Below are 16991 nucleotides of genomic sequence, written 5' to 3' on the forward strand. Positions count from 1 at the left end.
CAACACTTACAGCCGTAGACAAAATCAGGCTAGGCCAAGCTGTTAACGACAGACACTTTCCTCATGGGCTGGGTTGCGGTCCTAGATGGCCGCTCAATTCAGGGTCTGTGGAGAGGTCTTCATCTTTCATCAAACATAAATAGCTTGGAGATGATGACCGTATTTCTATACTTCCTCCCAGATCTCAGATGCTACCATGTCCTTGTCCATTCAAGCAACATCAGTAGTCTCATACACAAATCACCTGTAAGGTCTGCGTTTGCACACTCTCTATGCAGATTGCCGCAACAGATCCTCCTCTGGGCCCAGGGCAAGCTGATCTCGGTGAGGGCAGTTTACATCCCATGGCACCTAAATCAAGGACTCCACCCAGAAAAAGGTTCAGCCAGGTAGAAATGAACTTGTTCTCATCAGAAGAAATGGCACACTGTCTGCCCTGGTTCTCCCTCTCGCGAATCCAGCTCTGTTGGGGTTGGATGGCATGTTTCAGACTTGGCTGAGGCTATGTCTGTACTCATTTCCCCCAATCGATCTGCTCCCGGGAGTTCTAGAGTGGTTTTGCAGGACGGGGTTCGTCTGTTAATAGTAGCCCCATTCTGGCTGTCCCAAGTTTGGTTCATGGACCTGATGTCTCTCCTGGACGGCTCTCCATGGGAGATTCCCGTCAGGAGGGATCTTCTGTCTCAAGTAGGAGGCAATATTTATCACCACAGTCTGGAAACATGGAATCTGTGGGTTTGGCCCCTGAGGGGGATCAACTCTTGGAACTCTGGTCTCTCACACGAGGTTGTGGAGACCATCCTTAACTCTAGAGCTCCCTCCAGGAGGAAACTTTATGCATTTAAGTGATGACTCTTCACTTTATGGTGCAGAGAGCATCATTTGGACACAGTCAACTGCCCGGTTGGTTCAGTGCTGGAGTTAACACCCTTGACATTGAAGGTGTACGTGGCGGCCATTGCTGTTTACCACACCTGTTGGAGTTGAGTCTTTGGAGAGACAAATTAGTGTCTCATTTCCTACATTGTACTGTACGGCTGAGGCCTGCATGTTATGCAAGAGTTCCGGCCTGGGACTTGGCCGTAGTACTATGGCACCCTTTGAGCCTTTAGAGTCAGCTGCAGAGAAATTTGTGACTCTTAAGATGGCATTCTTTCTTGCAATTACCTTGTTTAAAGGAGTAGGAGATCTGCAGACCCTGTCTGTTGCCTCCTCCTGCTTAAGGCCCCGATATACTCAAGGCAAAGTTCTTTTACGTTATTCGTTTTTAGGTAAAATTAAGGTCGAAATACGTGAGCAGCGATAGACAGTTAACGAACATCTGACACTGCCCACACTGCTGAGAGCAATGGTTAGATGAATGTAAATATGTGTTGTGCTCTTTCCTCTCTGTAACATATTAAATGCACAACAAAAGAGAAAACATCAAGCTTTTTTTTTTTAATAACGCATAAGAAAATAATCTGATCATAGAAACGTGGATATGTTTGCACAAGCTCTGCAATTCAGCACTCTAGTAAAGTCATGTTACGTTTATATATAGTACTTTATAAAATAGATGACTTAAAATCCAGTAGCTTTATTTTCTACAATAAAGCAGCTCCTCCAGCGTGTTCATGTTTTTTCTCACGGACATCTGATCGCAACAGACTTGTGAGGAGAAATAAATGAACTGGAAAAGATTATCGTGGTGTCAGTCTCCACAGGGAAGTTCAGTGATAGTAAAGTTCTTATATAGGGATGAATGTGGAGGAGTTGTGCCTAATCAAAAGTGTCATGAATTCACACACCATTGTGTGATGTAACTCAAAATCTAGAACCTAACCCTAACCTAACCTGTAGTTCAAAATGCAACTCTCTCCTTATTCCTTGCATTGGTGGGCACTTTTTCAACATGACAATGACTCAATACATACTCCCAAGGTGAAAATCCCAGTAGTGAAGTGAAGTGAAGGCCAAGTATGGTAATCCATACTCAGAATTTGTCCTCTGCATCAAACATCAGGTCACTCCTTCACGAGTTCAACAGAATAGATGTAACAATTTGTCATAAACTTGTACACTCAATGCCAAGGGTCAGAGAAGTATACTTAGTTATGGAGGACATACTACATACTAGAATACTACACAATTGTTGAATTTAATCAAGGATGTACTTATTTTTGCAACCCTTAATTTATGCACAATGCTCCTTTTCTTATTTAACAGATATTAATGATCTTATTTAACAGATATTAATGATCTTTTTTTTTTTTTTTTTAAGTATTGTACCTGTCAAAAGTTTGGAAACATTAAAATCTTTTTTATATTTTTGAAAGAAGTCTCTTCTGCTCACCAAGTCTGTATTTATTTAATCAAAAATACAGTAAACACAGTAATATTCTGAAATATTATTACAATTTAATAACGACGACAGATGCTGGCGGCACCATGACTTTAGTGCTATTAGACTAGAGCTAAGCTTTTTTTTACTTCGTAGATCATAGGGTTCTTTTATCTCGGCTGGAACTTTAGATTAGGATCTCAGGTACGGTACTCAAATGGTTCCAGTCTTTCTTATCTAACAAGTTTTTCTGTTAGGTTAGGCACTCATTCATCTTCTTCGACTCACCTCAATTGTGGGGTACCCCAGGGATCGATTCTGGCACCCCTACTATTCTCATTGTACATGCTACCCCTAGGATCAATTATGAGTAGATTTGGTGTGTCGTACCACTGTTATGCGGATGACACCCTACTCTGCATACCTATAAAACAAAGATAACTCTGCATATAAGAGATTACAAGACTTGTAGTCTTCATGAAGTCAAGCTGTGGCTCACTAACAATTTCATGTTGCTTAATGGTGATAAAACTCAAATGATCCGATTTGGTCCAAATGAGCTCTCTGACAGAAATTCTATCGATCTAGGCACCCTCACACCACACCTTACCTCCGACGTTAAAAACTTAGGATTTTATCTTAAATTGTCTTAAATTGAACAAACAAATCAATGCCACAAGTCAGCGTCAGTTTTTACCACATACGGCGGTTAGCCAAAGTCAAACCATTTTTAAACAGGGATAGCTTTGAAACCGATATTCACGTACGCTTTTATTTCAACACGACTCAACTACTGTAACTCATATGTCGGGTTACCTCTCTTTTCCATCTTTCGTCTCCAAATGGTCCAAAACGAGATCACATCACCCCAATCCTACATTATCTGGATTGGTTACCAGTCCGATACAGAATTGATTTTAAAATGTTATTTTTCGTTTATAAATCTCTCAGCAACCAAGCCCCAAATACCTTTCTGACTTAATTGTCACTCATAACCCATTCAGATCACTTAGATCAAGAGATGAACATCTCTTGTCTGTTCCACAATCTCGCTTACAACGCAGGGGAGATCGAGCTTTTGCAGTGGTCGGCCCTAAGCTGTGGAACAACCTACCACTACATGTGAAAACAGCTTCCACATTAGCTGAATTTAAATCTCTTTTCTCCTGTGCTTTTAATTACCGTAACTTTTATTTTGTTTCTTGCTTCTTGTTTCTTTGTTTTCTTTATTCTTGGCTTTTTTTTTCTCTCTTACTTCCTGTACAGAACTTTGGCCAAACAAGGTTGATTTTAAATGTGCTGATTTGATTTGAAAATAATTTTAATAATTTAAAATTTTAATAAATATTTTTATTTTTTTATTCCTGTGATCAAAAGCTGAATTTTCAGCATCATTACTCCAGTCTTCAGTGTCACATGATCCTTCAGAAATCATTCTAATATGATTTGATACTCAAGAAACATTTATTAATATTTTTATAATTATCATCAATTTTGAAAACTGTTTTTGCTGCTTAACATATTTGTGAATTTGTGACATTCAAACATCTGTAGTAAGATTAAAAAAAGAGAAGTTAATAATTCTATTCATCAAGGATGCATTCAATTGATCAAAGGTGACAGTAACAAACATTTATAATGATACAAAATATTTATTTTAATAAATGCTTTAATACATTTAATAAATCAGTTTAATAAATACAAATAAATGCTGTTTATTGAACTTTGTATTCATCAAAGAATCCTGAAAAAAGTATCAGCATATCCACAAAAATGTTAAGCAACAACTCTTTTCAACATTGATAATAATAACAATAATAATACATGTTTCTTGAGCAGCAAAGCAGTATATTACAATGATTTCTGAAGGATCATGTGACACTGAAGACTGGAGTAATGATGCTGAAAATTCTGTTTTGCCATCAGAATAATAAATTATATTTAAAAAAAATTCTATTCTTTTAATTTCGAACAATGTTTCCCAATATTTGTAATAAATAATATTACTGGTTTTACTGTATTTTTAATTAAATAAATGCAGCCGTAGTGAGCATAAGAGACTTTTTTTCAAAATATATATCAAAAAATGTTTCTAAACTTTTTACAATTTCTGTATATGTTTAATAAATTTCAGTGTTGTCATCTCTCCATGAGTTGTAATAGTGATCAAGAAAATTTTTAAATATCTTTACATTTCAGTCCTGTACATGGCATCCCAAGGTACTTCAAAGATTAAAATGGTCCTTTAAAACATGTAAAATAATAATAATAATAATAATAATAATATAACATTGCCATGTCAACATTATGAACAACCCATAATAATATCATGGTACTTTATTTTTTATATATATATAGCCCCCTTAAATGTGCATACATTTGGAGCTATTTTAGCTTGAAGTCTGCAAACTTAATAATGCCTTTGAATTGTCTTCATGTATTTTTCTGAGCAGATACTGATATCATGCATTTAATTCAACTGAAATGTTGGAATTCATTAACAGCCCTAACAAATGTTCTTTTCTTTTCCAGTACTCCGCTCCGAAAAGCACGTGCACTATACGCCTGCAAGGCTGAACATGACTCGGAGCTGTCCTTTATCGCAGGGACCATATTCGACAATGGTACGTCTCCATTTTTAAACCTCAGTATCTGTACTATATTTGGTTAGTTAGGAAGGTTTGAGCCTTGAGCGTTGGCGTTGGAGCAGCAAATCGATATATCTGCTTTGTTCCACCTCCTGCCCCTCAACAGGTATCAGAGATCGGACCTTCCACGGTTTGACATTTGACACCGTGGAGCAGTAGATTAGATTAGTGTTCAGTGAAACCTCAGGCGTGCTCTACTGCAAGATTCAATAGAGGCTTCAAAATTCTCCAGATTATTTTTTTGGGGGATAGTTAACTTCTATTAGAACTCAGGGATTTTTGGTGGTAAGCAACAGATGCCGCACATAGAGCTTAACTTGAATCTGGAACACTTATTCCTTTGGCCCTGTGGAAATAAGAGGATAACTAGAGGATAAAGTTGTCAATGCGACCCAAAAACAATCTTCTTTTTGCATCTTTGTCTCATAGTTCATCGGTCAAGAGAACCAGGCTGGCTGGAGGGAACCTTGGATGGGAAGACGGGGTTAATCCCGGAGAACTACGTGGAGTTCGTTTAGACGCTTTTGGTTGGAGTCTTTGGCGAGGCAAAAGAACTGGACTTTGACAGAAAAGCCACATTAGCATGCCTGAGCGTGTCTGTCCAATGTTATGGGTTTTTGGCAACTGTGGCATTTCACTAGCGCATCATTGTCCCACATATCCCACAGTGCACTGCAGCTGTTTAAAAAAGGGAACGGGGAAGACGGAAAAAACCCTGGGACCAAATTGTTGCTGCCGCTTCGGCCACAATCAAGAAACTCTTCCTTAGATTTTCAAACAGGGCTTATCATGAATTATTTTTTTTTATTTTTTTTTAAATATAAATATGTGAGCACTTCCTGGTTCTCCATGATGTAATATGTGTGCTGTTTCTATGCAGTCTGGGGCTTTTTGAATGTGTTTTGTGTCTTTCAGGTCCTCGTAACTGTTTTGTTTAGAACTACTAAGAGATAACTGTTAATTACGGGGGGGAGAACTATTGCACTCTTTTGTATATCAGGAAGCAATTAAAAAAAAAAAATTAGAATTAAATTTTTTCTCCTTTCTTAGCATGTAAGTGGAAAAGCGTAAATTATTTCTTAATGTGAATTAACGTCATGTAAACCACTCTTATTTAAGCAATATCTCTGATGAGATTTGTGTTCTTTTGGAGTGTATTAACATTGTAAATAAGTGACAATTGATAAGGTATAATTTTTTTTTGTAAAATGTGAATGATATATATTTTTATTGTAGCACACTAACTTAATTTTTTTGATAGCCCAATTGATCTTTTTACATTTAAAAAAAATTAAATAAAAATCGTGTACAATTTTATGAGCCTTAATATTCTTTCGAATATTGAATAAATAAAAATATGGTTCAGTTGTTTTGATTTTTTTCTGTTCAATAAATCTTCATTTAAATACAAATTGATGTCGATTTTTATTTTATTTTTGTTAGAAATTGCTTGGTTTAATCGGAATGCAATTGGTTCAAAAGAAATATTGTACAGGTCTTTTTTGTTGTTGTTTTTTTCTGAAGTTTGCGGACCAGACATGGGATTGAGAAGAAAATAAACCAGCATGTCCAAGTGTAGATTTGTGTCAAAATACAATGGGGAAAAATAGCAAATTAGCACACACAGACACACTCCTCTGAACACATTTTATCCAACATTTAATCAAATATGTGTAATGATCGACATTGACTACAGGAGAGGTGTAATACACAAATCATACAAAACAATTTTTCAAACAAACAGACATTGGATTACTTTTACATATAACTGAAATGCAAAAAAAAAAAAAAAAAAAAAAAAAGACTTTAATGAAAGCCATATACCAGTGAAATATGATTTGCCCTTAACCTTTAAAGATAGTATTTGCATGATTTTTTTTTTTTTTTTTACAAAATATACTATGTCAAGCCAGTATTAGGGTAGTGCAAATTCTCAGGCTCTGATACATTACTTTTACACACAGCTTTATTTATATATATATATATATATATATATATATATATATATATATATATGTATTTTTTATTTATTTTTTACTAGTTAATTTTACAGCATTATGTATGAGACCAAAGCCTAAATCTTTATAAAAGAAATAGAAAAGGATAAAATAAAGTACTAGAGTTGGGTAGTAAGTGCTACTGTAAAATGTAACTGCTTTAAATATTTCTTTTTCTCTCTCTCTCTCTCTCTCTCTCTCTCTCTCTCTCTTTTTTATTATTATTATTTTTTTTAAATCTGTTGCTTTGGTCACTCTGTTGCACTATACAAGCTATACTCGCAACCCCTGACTTCTAACTTTAAGCTGTCATTCTTTAAAACAGTGATTACTCATATATTCCCTATAGATTTATAGAATTTACATTTACATATAACATCTGCAATACAGTTCTTGACACAAAAAAGATAGCAATACAACTTTATGTATTAAAATTTTGTTGTAAAATGATGTGTATATCAAAGTGTATCTGTGTAATTCTATTTTTCGTTTTAGTTACTTTTAAAAAATGATCAATGATTACCAAACAAAAAAAATATTTTTTAGACACTTCAGCTTTTTTCGGAATTCATACAACCTCTGGTTTATGGCTCACAAACTCCCTTTGCAAGGCCTATTGTGAAACAATTAGAAAATGCGTCATCTCACAAACCTAGCGAGGAATTTGTAAAAAAATAGTCTCGTAAAATACGCTAAAATATGTGATTGGGATTTTTACCGCGTACATTTGGATTTGATGTCGTCATAATGAAGCTGTTGGAAATGAGCCTTAAACAAACAGTAACACACTCGGGATTCTGTGACATACGCCAGGTGACGACAATCGGCTGCATTACTGGAAATGAACCTTTAACCCTCTGCTCGCCATGAGAGTTTTAATACTGCACATGGCCATAGTGGCTAAATAAATGGCTGGATCTGGTCAAATGACCAAATCTAGTTGTGTTATTTTAAAATAACATTGTTAGTTCAATCTTTGAATGTTCAGTTGTCTTATACACTCAAACAATGGGAATTCCAGAAATGTGCAGGATACTCAAGTGCAACATGTATCTTAAAAAAAGGAAATATTTCACCCAAAAATTTCAATTCTGTCACTATTTACTCACCTTCGTGGCGTTCCGACCCCGTGTGTTTCGAAGAATCTTCACACGGCACTTCTCAATACAACAGTTCATAGAGACAGAAAAATAACAGCATGAGTTTGGAACAACATGTTGATGATAAATAAATAATGACAGACTAATAACCATTTTTCATTTTTGAGTGAATTATTCCTCTCGGCTAGTAATGAAGCTTAGCCGGTGCAGACACCCTAAAGCGGAGTAACACACGTAACAGCGGGCGAACACACAGGCGAGAACAACAAATGTTCCTTTTGTTCTGATGTTACCAAAAAGTGGGTCAAAGCTTGTGGGCCTCATGTGGGTTACCAGATTCAGAAAATGCAGAGAATATTCCACAAACATTTCAATTAAAATGGTTTCCAAGGATGACAGAAAATTAAATGCGTGAACAAATAATCCGACGCTTAAAAAAACGCACAAACATTCCCACAAAGACATGAACAGACCACAAGTCGAGAGGAGGGGAATGCTGGGATATACTAATCTGAATATGGCCAGAATGGACAGGAATTTGACAAAATAACCCTGAATTATCCACTGATTCCAGGACTTACCAAGTGCTGATGGTCATTTATTTTACATGAACCTGAGCTAATAATTAACATAAAACTAAATTAATTTAATAATCAATTGTCAATGTAATATGCTTAAATTTCAGTTAGATAAAAAGTTCACCCAAAGAAAAAGACTTAGCACTTTGTCAGTGCTATTTTAGTATAATTGAGATACTATTATGTATTTCCAAGTTTTTTTCTTATTTAAAATATCAACAACAACAAAAAAATTCTCACCCTCATGTTAACTGCTTATTTCTGTGGAACATTTTTTTATAATGGAACCGACAAAGATTCATGAATTGATGAATTCATGAATGATTCATCGAAGTGGTGCATCTTCAGTGAATAAAGACCTGAAACGCACAACATGAGTGGTATATGAGCCACTCTAACAATACATTTAGGGCGCTTTAGTGTATTTTTGAAGCTTGAAAGCTCCAGACACCATTCATTGCAGCTGAATTGAAAACCGCGACCAGGAAATTATTTCGAATTTCTCCTTTTGTGTTCCATGGAGTAAAGAAAGGCATTCAAGTTTGGAACAACACGAGGGCGAGTAAACGGTGGAAGAATTTTCATTTTTGGGTGAACTATTTAAAAGAAAAACAAAGAAACAACTTAGTATTTGCTGCCAGTAATGGAACAGATCTTGATTTGAGTTGAATTATCATATGGCATTTCCACGGTGCTGCATACATACTTGTTTTGGAACTTCAATGAGATTGAAAAACAAAAAAACATGTTTCATGGGCTGCTTCATACTTTTGAGCACCTCAGAGGACCGTTAAGCTGTCACCCTACAGAGAACCATCGAGGCAGGCTAAGACAAGAAAACAGACGTGACGTGACGAATGGGAGTCGTCGACATAAAGTGTGTATGCCAAGTCATTGCGTTAGCCTGAGAAATGTCTGAAATTGATTCGCAAAGCGCAAAAAAGGCACATTTCCCTTTTTTTGATATACCTTTGTAAACATTTCAGCAGTGTACATGCAAAAAAAGAGAAAATATCACTAAAATACGTCTTTCTGAAAGTCATATTCCGTCTGCTCCGAGTACATGACTCTGCTTTGTCCTCTGTCCTGCTCCACAAACATTTGTGAAGAGCGAACTTCACCTCTCTCCTCTGAGAATCAAGCAGAAAATTCATTCAGGATGTTTGGGGGCAATCGGGCAGGTTGGACTGGCGCTGGTAAGGGAAGGGTGGCGTTAAGGCATTGTTATGATCTAAGGCAGTCATTTCTGATGGAACAGAAGAGGCTTGACACTCCCGTCTTTAAATTTTGGTAGCTGATGGCTGATGATCTCTGCCAACATCTCAGGAAACTCCACGCTCAGCGATTTATTCACAAACATGTAGAAACAGAAGTCGAGGAGCCCCTCCACCATCTGTGGACAGAAGTAGCATTTCAGTAGGGCTTTTACAAACAACGCAACCGCAGGACAGCATGTGTCCACAAAAATATGTTGTTTTGAATGTTTTATTATTGCTTCTTTGATGCTTCTTGATCAAATCAAGTCATGTGGTGCAACCGACATTGCATTAAACATTAAATAGTAGCATAGGGAGGACAACTGCAGACCCTCATGACTGTCTGTCAAGGTCAATAAGTCTAATCAATTTTATATGATATTTTTATTAATGTTTTGGTTTGTTTAGGTAGTAAAACGTCATGTGGTACAACCTCCGAGTTAATTCATCTAATTCATAATATGTGTAAAAATACTAAAGAATAAAAATAATGACTAAAGTGTATACATTCACAAGTAGTGGTTGAACGATGTATCGCCAAGGCTGATGACAAGTTTTTCTGTTGGGCCGTTACGTGTCGTAAGCGGGACTTTTATTTTGATAGCACTGAGAACCGTCTTCTGTGGTTTACTGTCTTTGTTGAACAGTTCTGTCTAATAATAAAAAGGCAAACACTATAATCTTTTTTAAAGTATTCTTGGCATTCAGTTTCCCCGGAGGCGCATTGCTTGTCGGTTGAGTCATGTAAGGTGGTGTTCAAATTTCAGATAATCACAGCACTGTTGTTTTGTTCCTGAATGAATCAGCGATCTTCGGGAACATCTGAAAGTTGCAGACAGGTGTGTTTGAGCAGTGCCAGAACTAAACTCTGTAGGAAGGAAGCTCTCTAAGGACACGGTTGGGCTTTAAAAGATTATTCACCTCAGAATTAAAATTTCCCGATAATTTACTCAACCCCACGTCATCTAAAATGTTCATGTCTTTCTTTCTTCATTCGAAAAGAAATTAAGGGTTTTGTGGAAAACATTCCAGGATTTTTCTCCATATTGATACTTTGCAGTCACGTGACTACCACGGATACCTGGCGGGCAACAAACGGGTATTTTCAACGTTGAGTCCTGTAGTTCCAGGTCTTTCTAGTAGCTATCAAGTCTGTTAGCGAGCTAGCTGCATATGGACTAGGATTAACTCCAAGGTAGCTAAATTGTGTAAAGCAGACAAGTTTTTTAAAGATAATCGAGCAGTAATAATTCCTCCGTAAATAATCTAGCTCTACTGTTGGGTCATCTCTGGTTCTCATTGAAAATCATAGATATCGCAAACCTCAAAACAACCTATCACACACTTCTGTAATTGTTAGTAAAAGACGACAGCTGTTACTGTACGTTCACACCGCCACCGGCGAGAGCGTCAAAGTGCCCGGAAATCATTCATTTTCAATGAATTTTGCCGCTCTCGCTGGAGGCGGTGTGAACGTAACGTTACAGTTAGCCTAGCTTAGATTCATAACACAAACAGCTGACTCGCCGAACCAGCTGGTGAATACTGGAGGTGTTGATTGACGAAACTACAGTAACTTAAAGACACGATTAATTACATTATCATACACCCATTGTATTCAAACAAATGTTGAAATTACCTTTGATGATAATTTGCACAGATGTGTAGCCTACTGTGAAGGTTGCTTATCTCATCTGCGGTTAGTGCATCTAATTGCACAACAACTATCTGGCATGGTAAAACTGGCGACCCTTGATTAGTTTACTGGGTTTCGTTGCTGGAGAACGACGTTCTTGCCCGCCAGCCAGTACTTGTGACGTCACGTGCAAAGTATCAATAGTGGACTACGAGACAATGGGAACCAACGGTTTGGAGGTCCAAATTGCAGTTTCAATGCAGCTTCAAAGAGCTCTACACGATCCCAGCCGAGGAAAAAGGGTCTTATCTAGCCAAACCATCGGCCATTTTCTTAAAAAAATAAACATTTATATACTTTTTAACCACAAATGCTCGTCTTGCACTAGCACAGCGATTCACCACGCATTACGTAATCACATTTAAAGGTCACGTGTGTTCCGGTTCAAAAAGGTAGGCTAGGGCGAAAAACTATGAAAATCGTCCGACATCTTTGTTTTACCTTTTATTTTATTTATTTTTTATTTTTTTGTAAAGGGCGTTTGACTTAGTCTTTGCACATTTGCTTTGTGAACATTAGGTCGGTACTTCTGCCTATGTCACACGTGACCTTTCAACGTGATTACGTAAAGTGTGGCGCATCACAGCTAGAGCAAGACGAGCATTTGTGGTTAAAAAGTATATAAATGTTTGGTTTTTTTTAGAAAATGATCGATGGTTTGGCTAGCTAAGACTCTTATTCCTCAGCTGGGATCGTGTAGAGCTCTTTGAAGCTGCACTGAAACTGCAATTTGGACCTTCAAACCGTTGGACCCCATTGAAGTCCACTACAGGATCATATCAGCTAGAAATACCAAGGGTTCACTCTAAGCATGGTGAATCTGCTTTTAGCTATTATGCCAGCCGCAGCTGGAACCAGCTTCCAGAGGAGATCAGATGTGCTCCTACTGTAGTCACTTTCAAATCCAGACTCAAAACACATCTGTTTAGCTGTGCATTTAATGAATGAGCACTGTGCCACTGCTCGTCCGACTATCTGTACTGTACTGTATTTTATTTTTTATTTTTCTAAACTGTTTTAATTATTCTTATTTCTTTTTATTATTTTAATTTCTTCTATGTAAAGCACTTTGAATTGCCATTGTGTATGAAATGTGCTATATAAATAAACTTGCCTTGCCTTGCCTTACATGGAGAACAATCCTGGAATGTTTTCCTCAAAAACCTTGAAAGAAAGACATGAACATCTTGGATGATGTGGGGGTGATTAAACTTGTGTTTTCTCGAGCTGATACGGGGGCGTTCACAAGTTTGCATGGATTGCCTCAGTCATTTGCGTTTGAATAGCGCGCGCTCTCCGTGGGCGGAGTCATATTAAAAATAATTCGATGAGATGAGAACGACTGACATCTCACTCTTTTCTTACAGATTACATGAACTGAGAATATTTGTTTTTTTATATAAATTACTTCATTTAAAAGAAGAGAATTCAAGCTTCATGCCTGTGTGTCTGTATGTCTGTTTGACTGAGTATTCGCTGAGTTATGGTTCATTTTCGGACGCGTTTCAGAATGGACTACACTGACAGAGAGAAGGCAGAACTCGCTTCGTGTTTATTTTTCTTTATTTGGCAAAAAGCACAACGCTTTGTTTTTATTGTGAGTATACACAAAAATAATACACATTTAACAGAATCGATTGATGTATGAAACTCCTATGGAAAATCAAAGTCAACAGAGTATTTATGAGTCTCTTTTACACTGATAAAAAAAAAAGCGAGCTGGTATCGCCGGCGATACCGCCGACCCCAGGGGGATAAAGGATCAGGAATTTTTTATTCTGAAGTGAACTAATCCTCTAATGCAGTGTGTGCAATAAGCAGAGGTGGGAGCAAATCACACGTGTTCAAGTCTCAAGTAATTCTCAAGTCACAGTGCAGACAAACCAAGCGAGTCAAGTCGAGTCCTGCTAAGAGTCAAGTCAAGTCAAGTCACAGTACCAAACAAGAAACAAGCAGCCTAGAGTTTATATTGGCCACGACGTGCTTCCTTAATTTTACATTTATACCCTAATATTAATAATAATTTATAATTATAAATGTATCAAGTCCTTAAATTTGCGACTCGAGTCCCCCACCTCTAGCAATAAGTATGTAGGCCAAACATTTGCAATGTGCTGACCACATGGTTCCATACGTGCATGAAGCGTTTCTGGCCTAGCATGTTTTTCTCTCTTGTACACGCAATAATACCGTCAGTGCCAATAATGTATCTTGTTTGTGTTTGCTGATTGTAAGAGATGCCCGCTTACCTCCTGCATGGTGTCCAAGAGCTTGGTGAGCTGGTAGAACCTCTGCCAGTTCTGGCTGGAGTTCTCCTCTCGTTTAACAATGGCTTTTCCCAGCTCCTTGATGTACGACATGCGGATTTCATCAAACACAGCTTGGCTTTTAAGGCCATCCTTTGGTACTGTGAAAACAGATGGGGTCAGGATTAGACGTTAACATTACATTATTGCCTTTTAATCAGGAAAATAGTCCAAGGAGTAGCAAAGTCTGTAAGTCATTATGTCATTAAAGAATCAGAATTAAACAAATGCCAACACTAAGACTCAGGAAAGCTCATTTCACAGATAGGAACATATTAACCATGTCAGAATTGCCCTCCTGACTTAAAATCTGCACATCAATCTTCACGTTATATGTATATACAGTACACCTTTCTGCTGAGACACACCATAAAGTTTATTGCAACGGTCCTACCGGCTCACATACAACCCAAAGGAAAGTATGCAAAGCCGAGTCCCTGAGGCGTTCAGATCAATGGCGTATCAGCCAGGGATTTGAGGCCTAAGGATGCTGGATTCCAGCCCAGGCAAACACAAACGAACCTATGCAAAACGCAGAAGACGTTGATAGTCTTGGTGGAATTACATCCTGATCTCTAATAAGATAAGACAGCAGGACTTCAACATAGAGAGATCTGAGGCTCATCGGAAAGTACGACATCAGGATATTTACTGAATTTTAGGTAGTATAAACTATTGCCAACTATGTTTAAAATGGTACTGAATGTAAAACAGAATGCAAGCATGCAAAGTATTCCTTCTACATTGTTCTCATATAACATTACTATGTGCATGTTCAATTCAGCAATTGGTGTCCAGTTATCATCTGGGTTATTTTGCTAAATCTATTTTCATATTTAGCAAAATTCATATTTCAGATTTTTCATATCAACGAAAAAATATAGCGGGATAACCTGGCTTCTCTCGAGACTCCCCTACTAGTTCACCGTTAATGATATGATAAAGCCCGCCGGCACATTGACGTGATTGGTTACAAGGTAGTATGTGACGTAAGAAACACGGGCGATTTCAAACCTTTAGATCTTTAGTTCTCTGCAGTTTTAAAGAAAGAATACTCAGCAATGTTGTTTGACTTTATGAATTTACACATGGTTTGTCTTAAAGCATATTAAAAACACCACATAGACATACAAACAACATTAAAAACTTGATTTTCACCACAATACTCACCGTTTCAAAGGTATATCCACAAGACATAAACAATATGTCTGTTAATAGGACCTCACAAACCTCTCCTGTGTAAAGTTATATAAAATTGTACAACTTTGTTTGCAGAATGAACTGCCATAAACCCTAAAACGACTGTAAATACGATGGGGATCATGAAGTGTATTTTTTATTTTGTTTCCTGAGGACACGTTGTTAGTAGGAGTTTTACATCAAAAACTGTCAATTTAGAAACAAAACTAAAATGTTGTACCCTGATTTTAGCCCTTTGATTTGAGCAACATTGTTCCATATGAAATAAGTATTACATGTGAAGCTCGTTTGAAAACTTGCCGAGATTAACTAATCATGGAAAGTCTTGATTACAGAATTATATTTAAATAAATATAATCTAAATAAAAGCTTGCAGCTCTAGGCATTTTAGCCAATCACAGTCATGTCTATTAAGCACACAACCGAGCTCACTAGTATTACTTGACTTTACTTAACTTTCACAAATACTTTAATCATAAAACTAACACACAATGGAAGCACGATGTAAATATCAGATATTCATTGATCAGTGTAGACAGTGTCATTGATCATAACCGGAGTTTTGGAAAGGGAGCCTTACTTCTTCACGGTGAAAGCCCTGCACAATTCATTTACATATAGCAACTCGTTATTTATTGTTTGTTGCATATTTGTTTGTTTTTAGTTGTCTATAGACCTAATAAAGTTACTATTTTTGAAATGTTATTGAAACATTTTATTTTATATTATAATAATATTATTTTTTAAATAACATATATCTTTTTTTTAATGTGGCTCTTTTGGAAAAAAGCATAAACCAAAAAAAATAGACCCAACCCCTGGTGTAGGCAGTCTTGTGCTGATGCATTCGTTTCTATTACATGATAAAAAAAAAAAAAAGTAGAAAACGAGTCATTGTGGCAGCTTGGTTTCAATAAAAACTGTTTTTGGACTAACAAGGAAGTTTTAAATTCTAAAATTTGTATAGTACAATGACCTCTTAGATGTGAAAAGATCAGGGAAAATTTGATTTCTCAACTCATGATAAATGAAAATGAGGAACCAGTCGAAAATGTATTCTTGTAGTAATCAACATTATGTCACAAATGCTGTCACTTATGCTTGTCTTGAACTCAGAATATTCACTTATAATTTTGTATCGAAAATGTTTCAACATTTGTCTGTCCAGTAAAATAATAAGTCAACAAAGGCTGTTAAAAGTGCACTTACTCTCAATTTATTTTATAACTAAAATTTATGGACATAACACTTAATTTAACAATGTAATGATGTTCAATTATTTGTTTATTATTATTATTATTAATATTATTATTAATTAACAGTTTATCAAGTCAAAGAAATGACATTATATCCAATTTGTGTTATTATGCACTATATAGTAAGCAATTATATACATATTTTAAATGAATATCATCTGTGTGTACTTGGTTTAACTATTAACTGATAGTTGATAGAGACCTGATTTCAATGGAGGAGATCGGGTCATTTGTCAACAAAATGGAAAGTCGAGAGCATTGCATTGTGGGACACAGTATTCCATGCAGTAACACACTGAACACTGCACTGGGAAGGAGAGGTCCAACTCTGCTAGATGAAATATGTCTCTGTGGTACATATGATACATATGTCATTTTCATTGAGTAGCTCCATCCACCTATTTTTATGCGCATTTTGGGATATCACATAAAAAAAAAAAAACTCTGAATGGAAACACAAAAATATGCATAAAAAACGTATGCGCAAAATTGAGTCGCATAAACTTTTTACCCGTTAAGACAATATCCGATGAACTACGACGGAAACACATTTACCGAATAAATTTCTTGATGCACATCAAAAAAGACATGTGACATTGCAATGGGACGCATAACTGTCTTACAAGACCGC

General features: G+C 36.6%; 2 protein-coding genes across 8 annotated transcripts in view; one reads left to right on the top strand and one right to left on the bottom strand.

Annotated features, from left to right (window-relative positions):
* LOC307144557 (rho GTPase-activating protein 26-like) overlaps positions 1–9392 on the top strand; it is a 120844-nt gene extending 111452 nt beyond the window's left edge. For all 4 annotated transcript variants that reach the window (XM_079847008.1, XM_079847010.1, XM_079847009.1 and 1 more), the window contains 2 exons: positions 4856–4947; positions 5401–9392. In XM_079847008.1, the coding sequence (XP_079703134.1) occupies positions 4856–4947; positions 5401–5489 (181 nt within the window). In that variant the 3' untranslated portion in view covers positions 5490–9392. The remainder of the gene's footprint in view (positions 1–4855; positions 4948–5400) is intronic.
* A 234-nt stretch (positions 9393–9626) lies between these two features.
* Positions 9627–16991, bottom strand: part of LOC307144558 (glucocorticoid receptor-like) — an 88222-nt gene continuing 80857 nt past the window's right edge. For all 4 annotated transcript variants that reach the window (XM_079847015.1, XM_079847013.1, XM_079847016.1 and 1 more), the window contains 2 exons: positions 13848–14005; positions 9627–10039 (listed from right to left, as the gene is read on the bottom strand). In XM_079847015.1, the coding sequence (XP_079703141.1) occupies positions 9887–10039; positions 13848–14005 (311 nt within the window). In that variant the 3' untranslated portion in view covers positions 9627–9886. The remainder of the gene's footprint in view (positions 10040–13847; positions 14006–16991) is intronic.

The sequence above is a fragment of the Squalius cephalus genome (assembly GCF_949319135.1).
Source record: "Squalius cephalus genome assembly, chromosome: 17".
In the NCBI taxonomy this organism is placed as follows: domain Eukaryota; kingdom Metazoa; phylum Chordata; class Actinopteri; order Cypriniformes; family Leuciscidae; genus Squalius; species Squalius cephalus.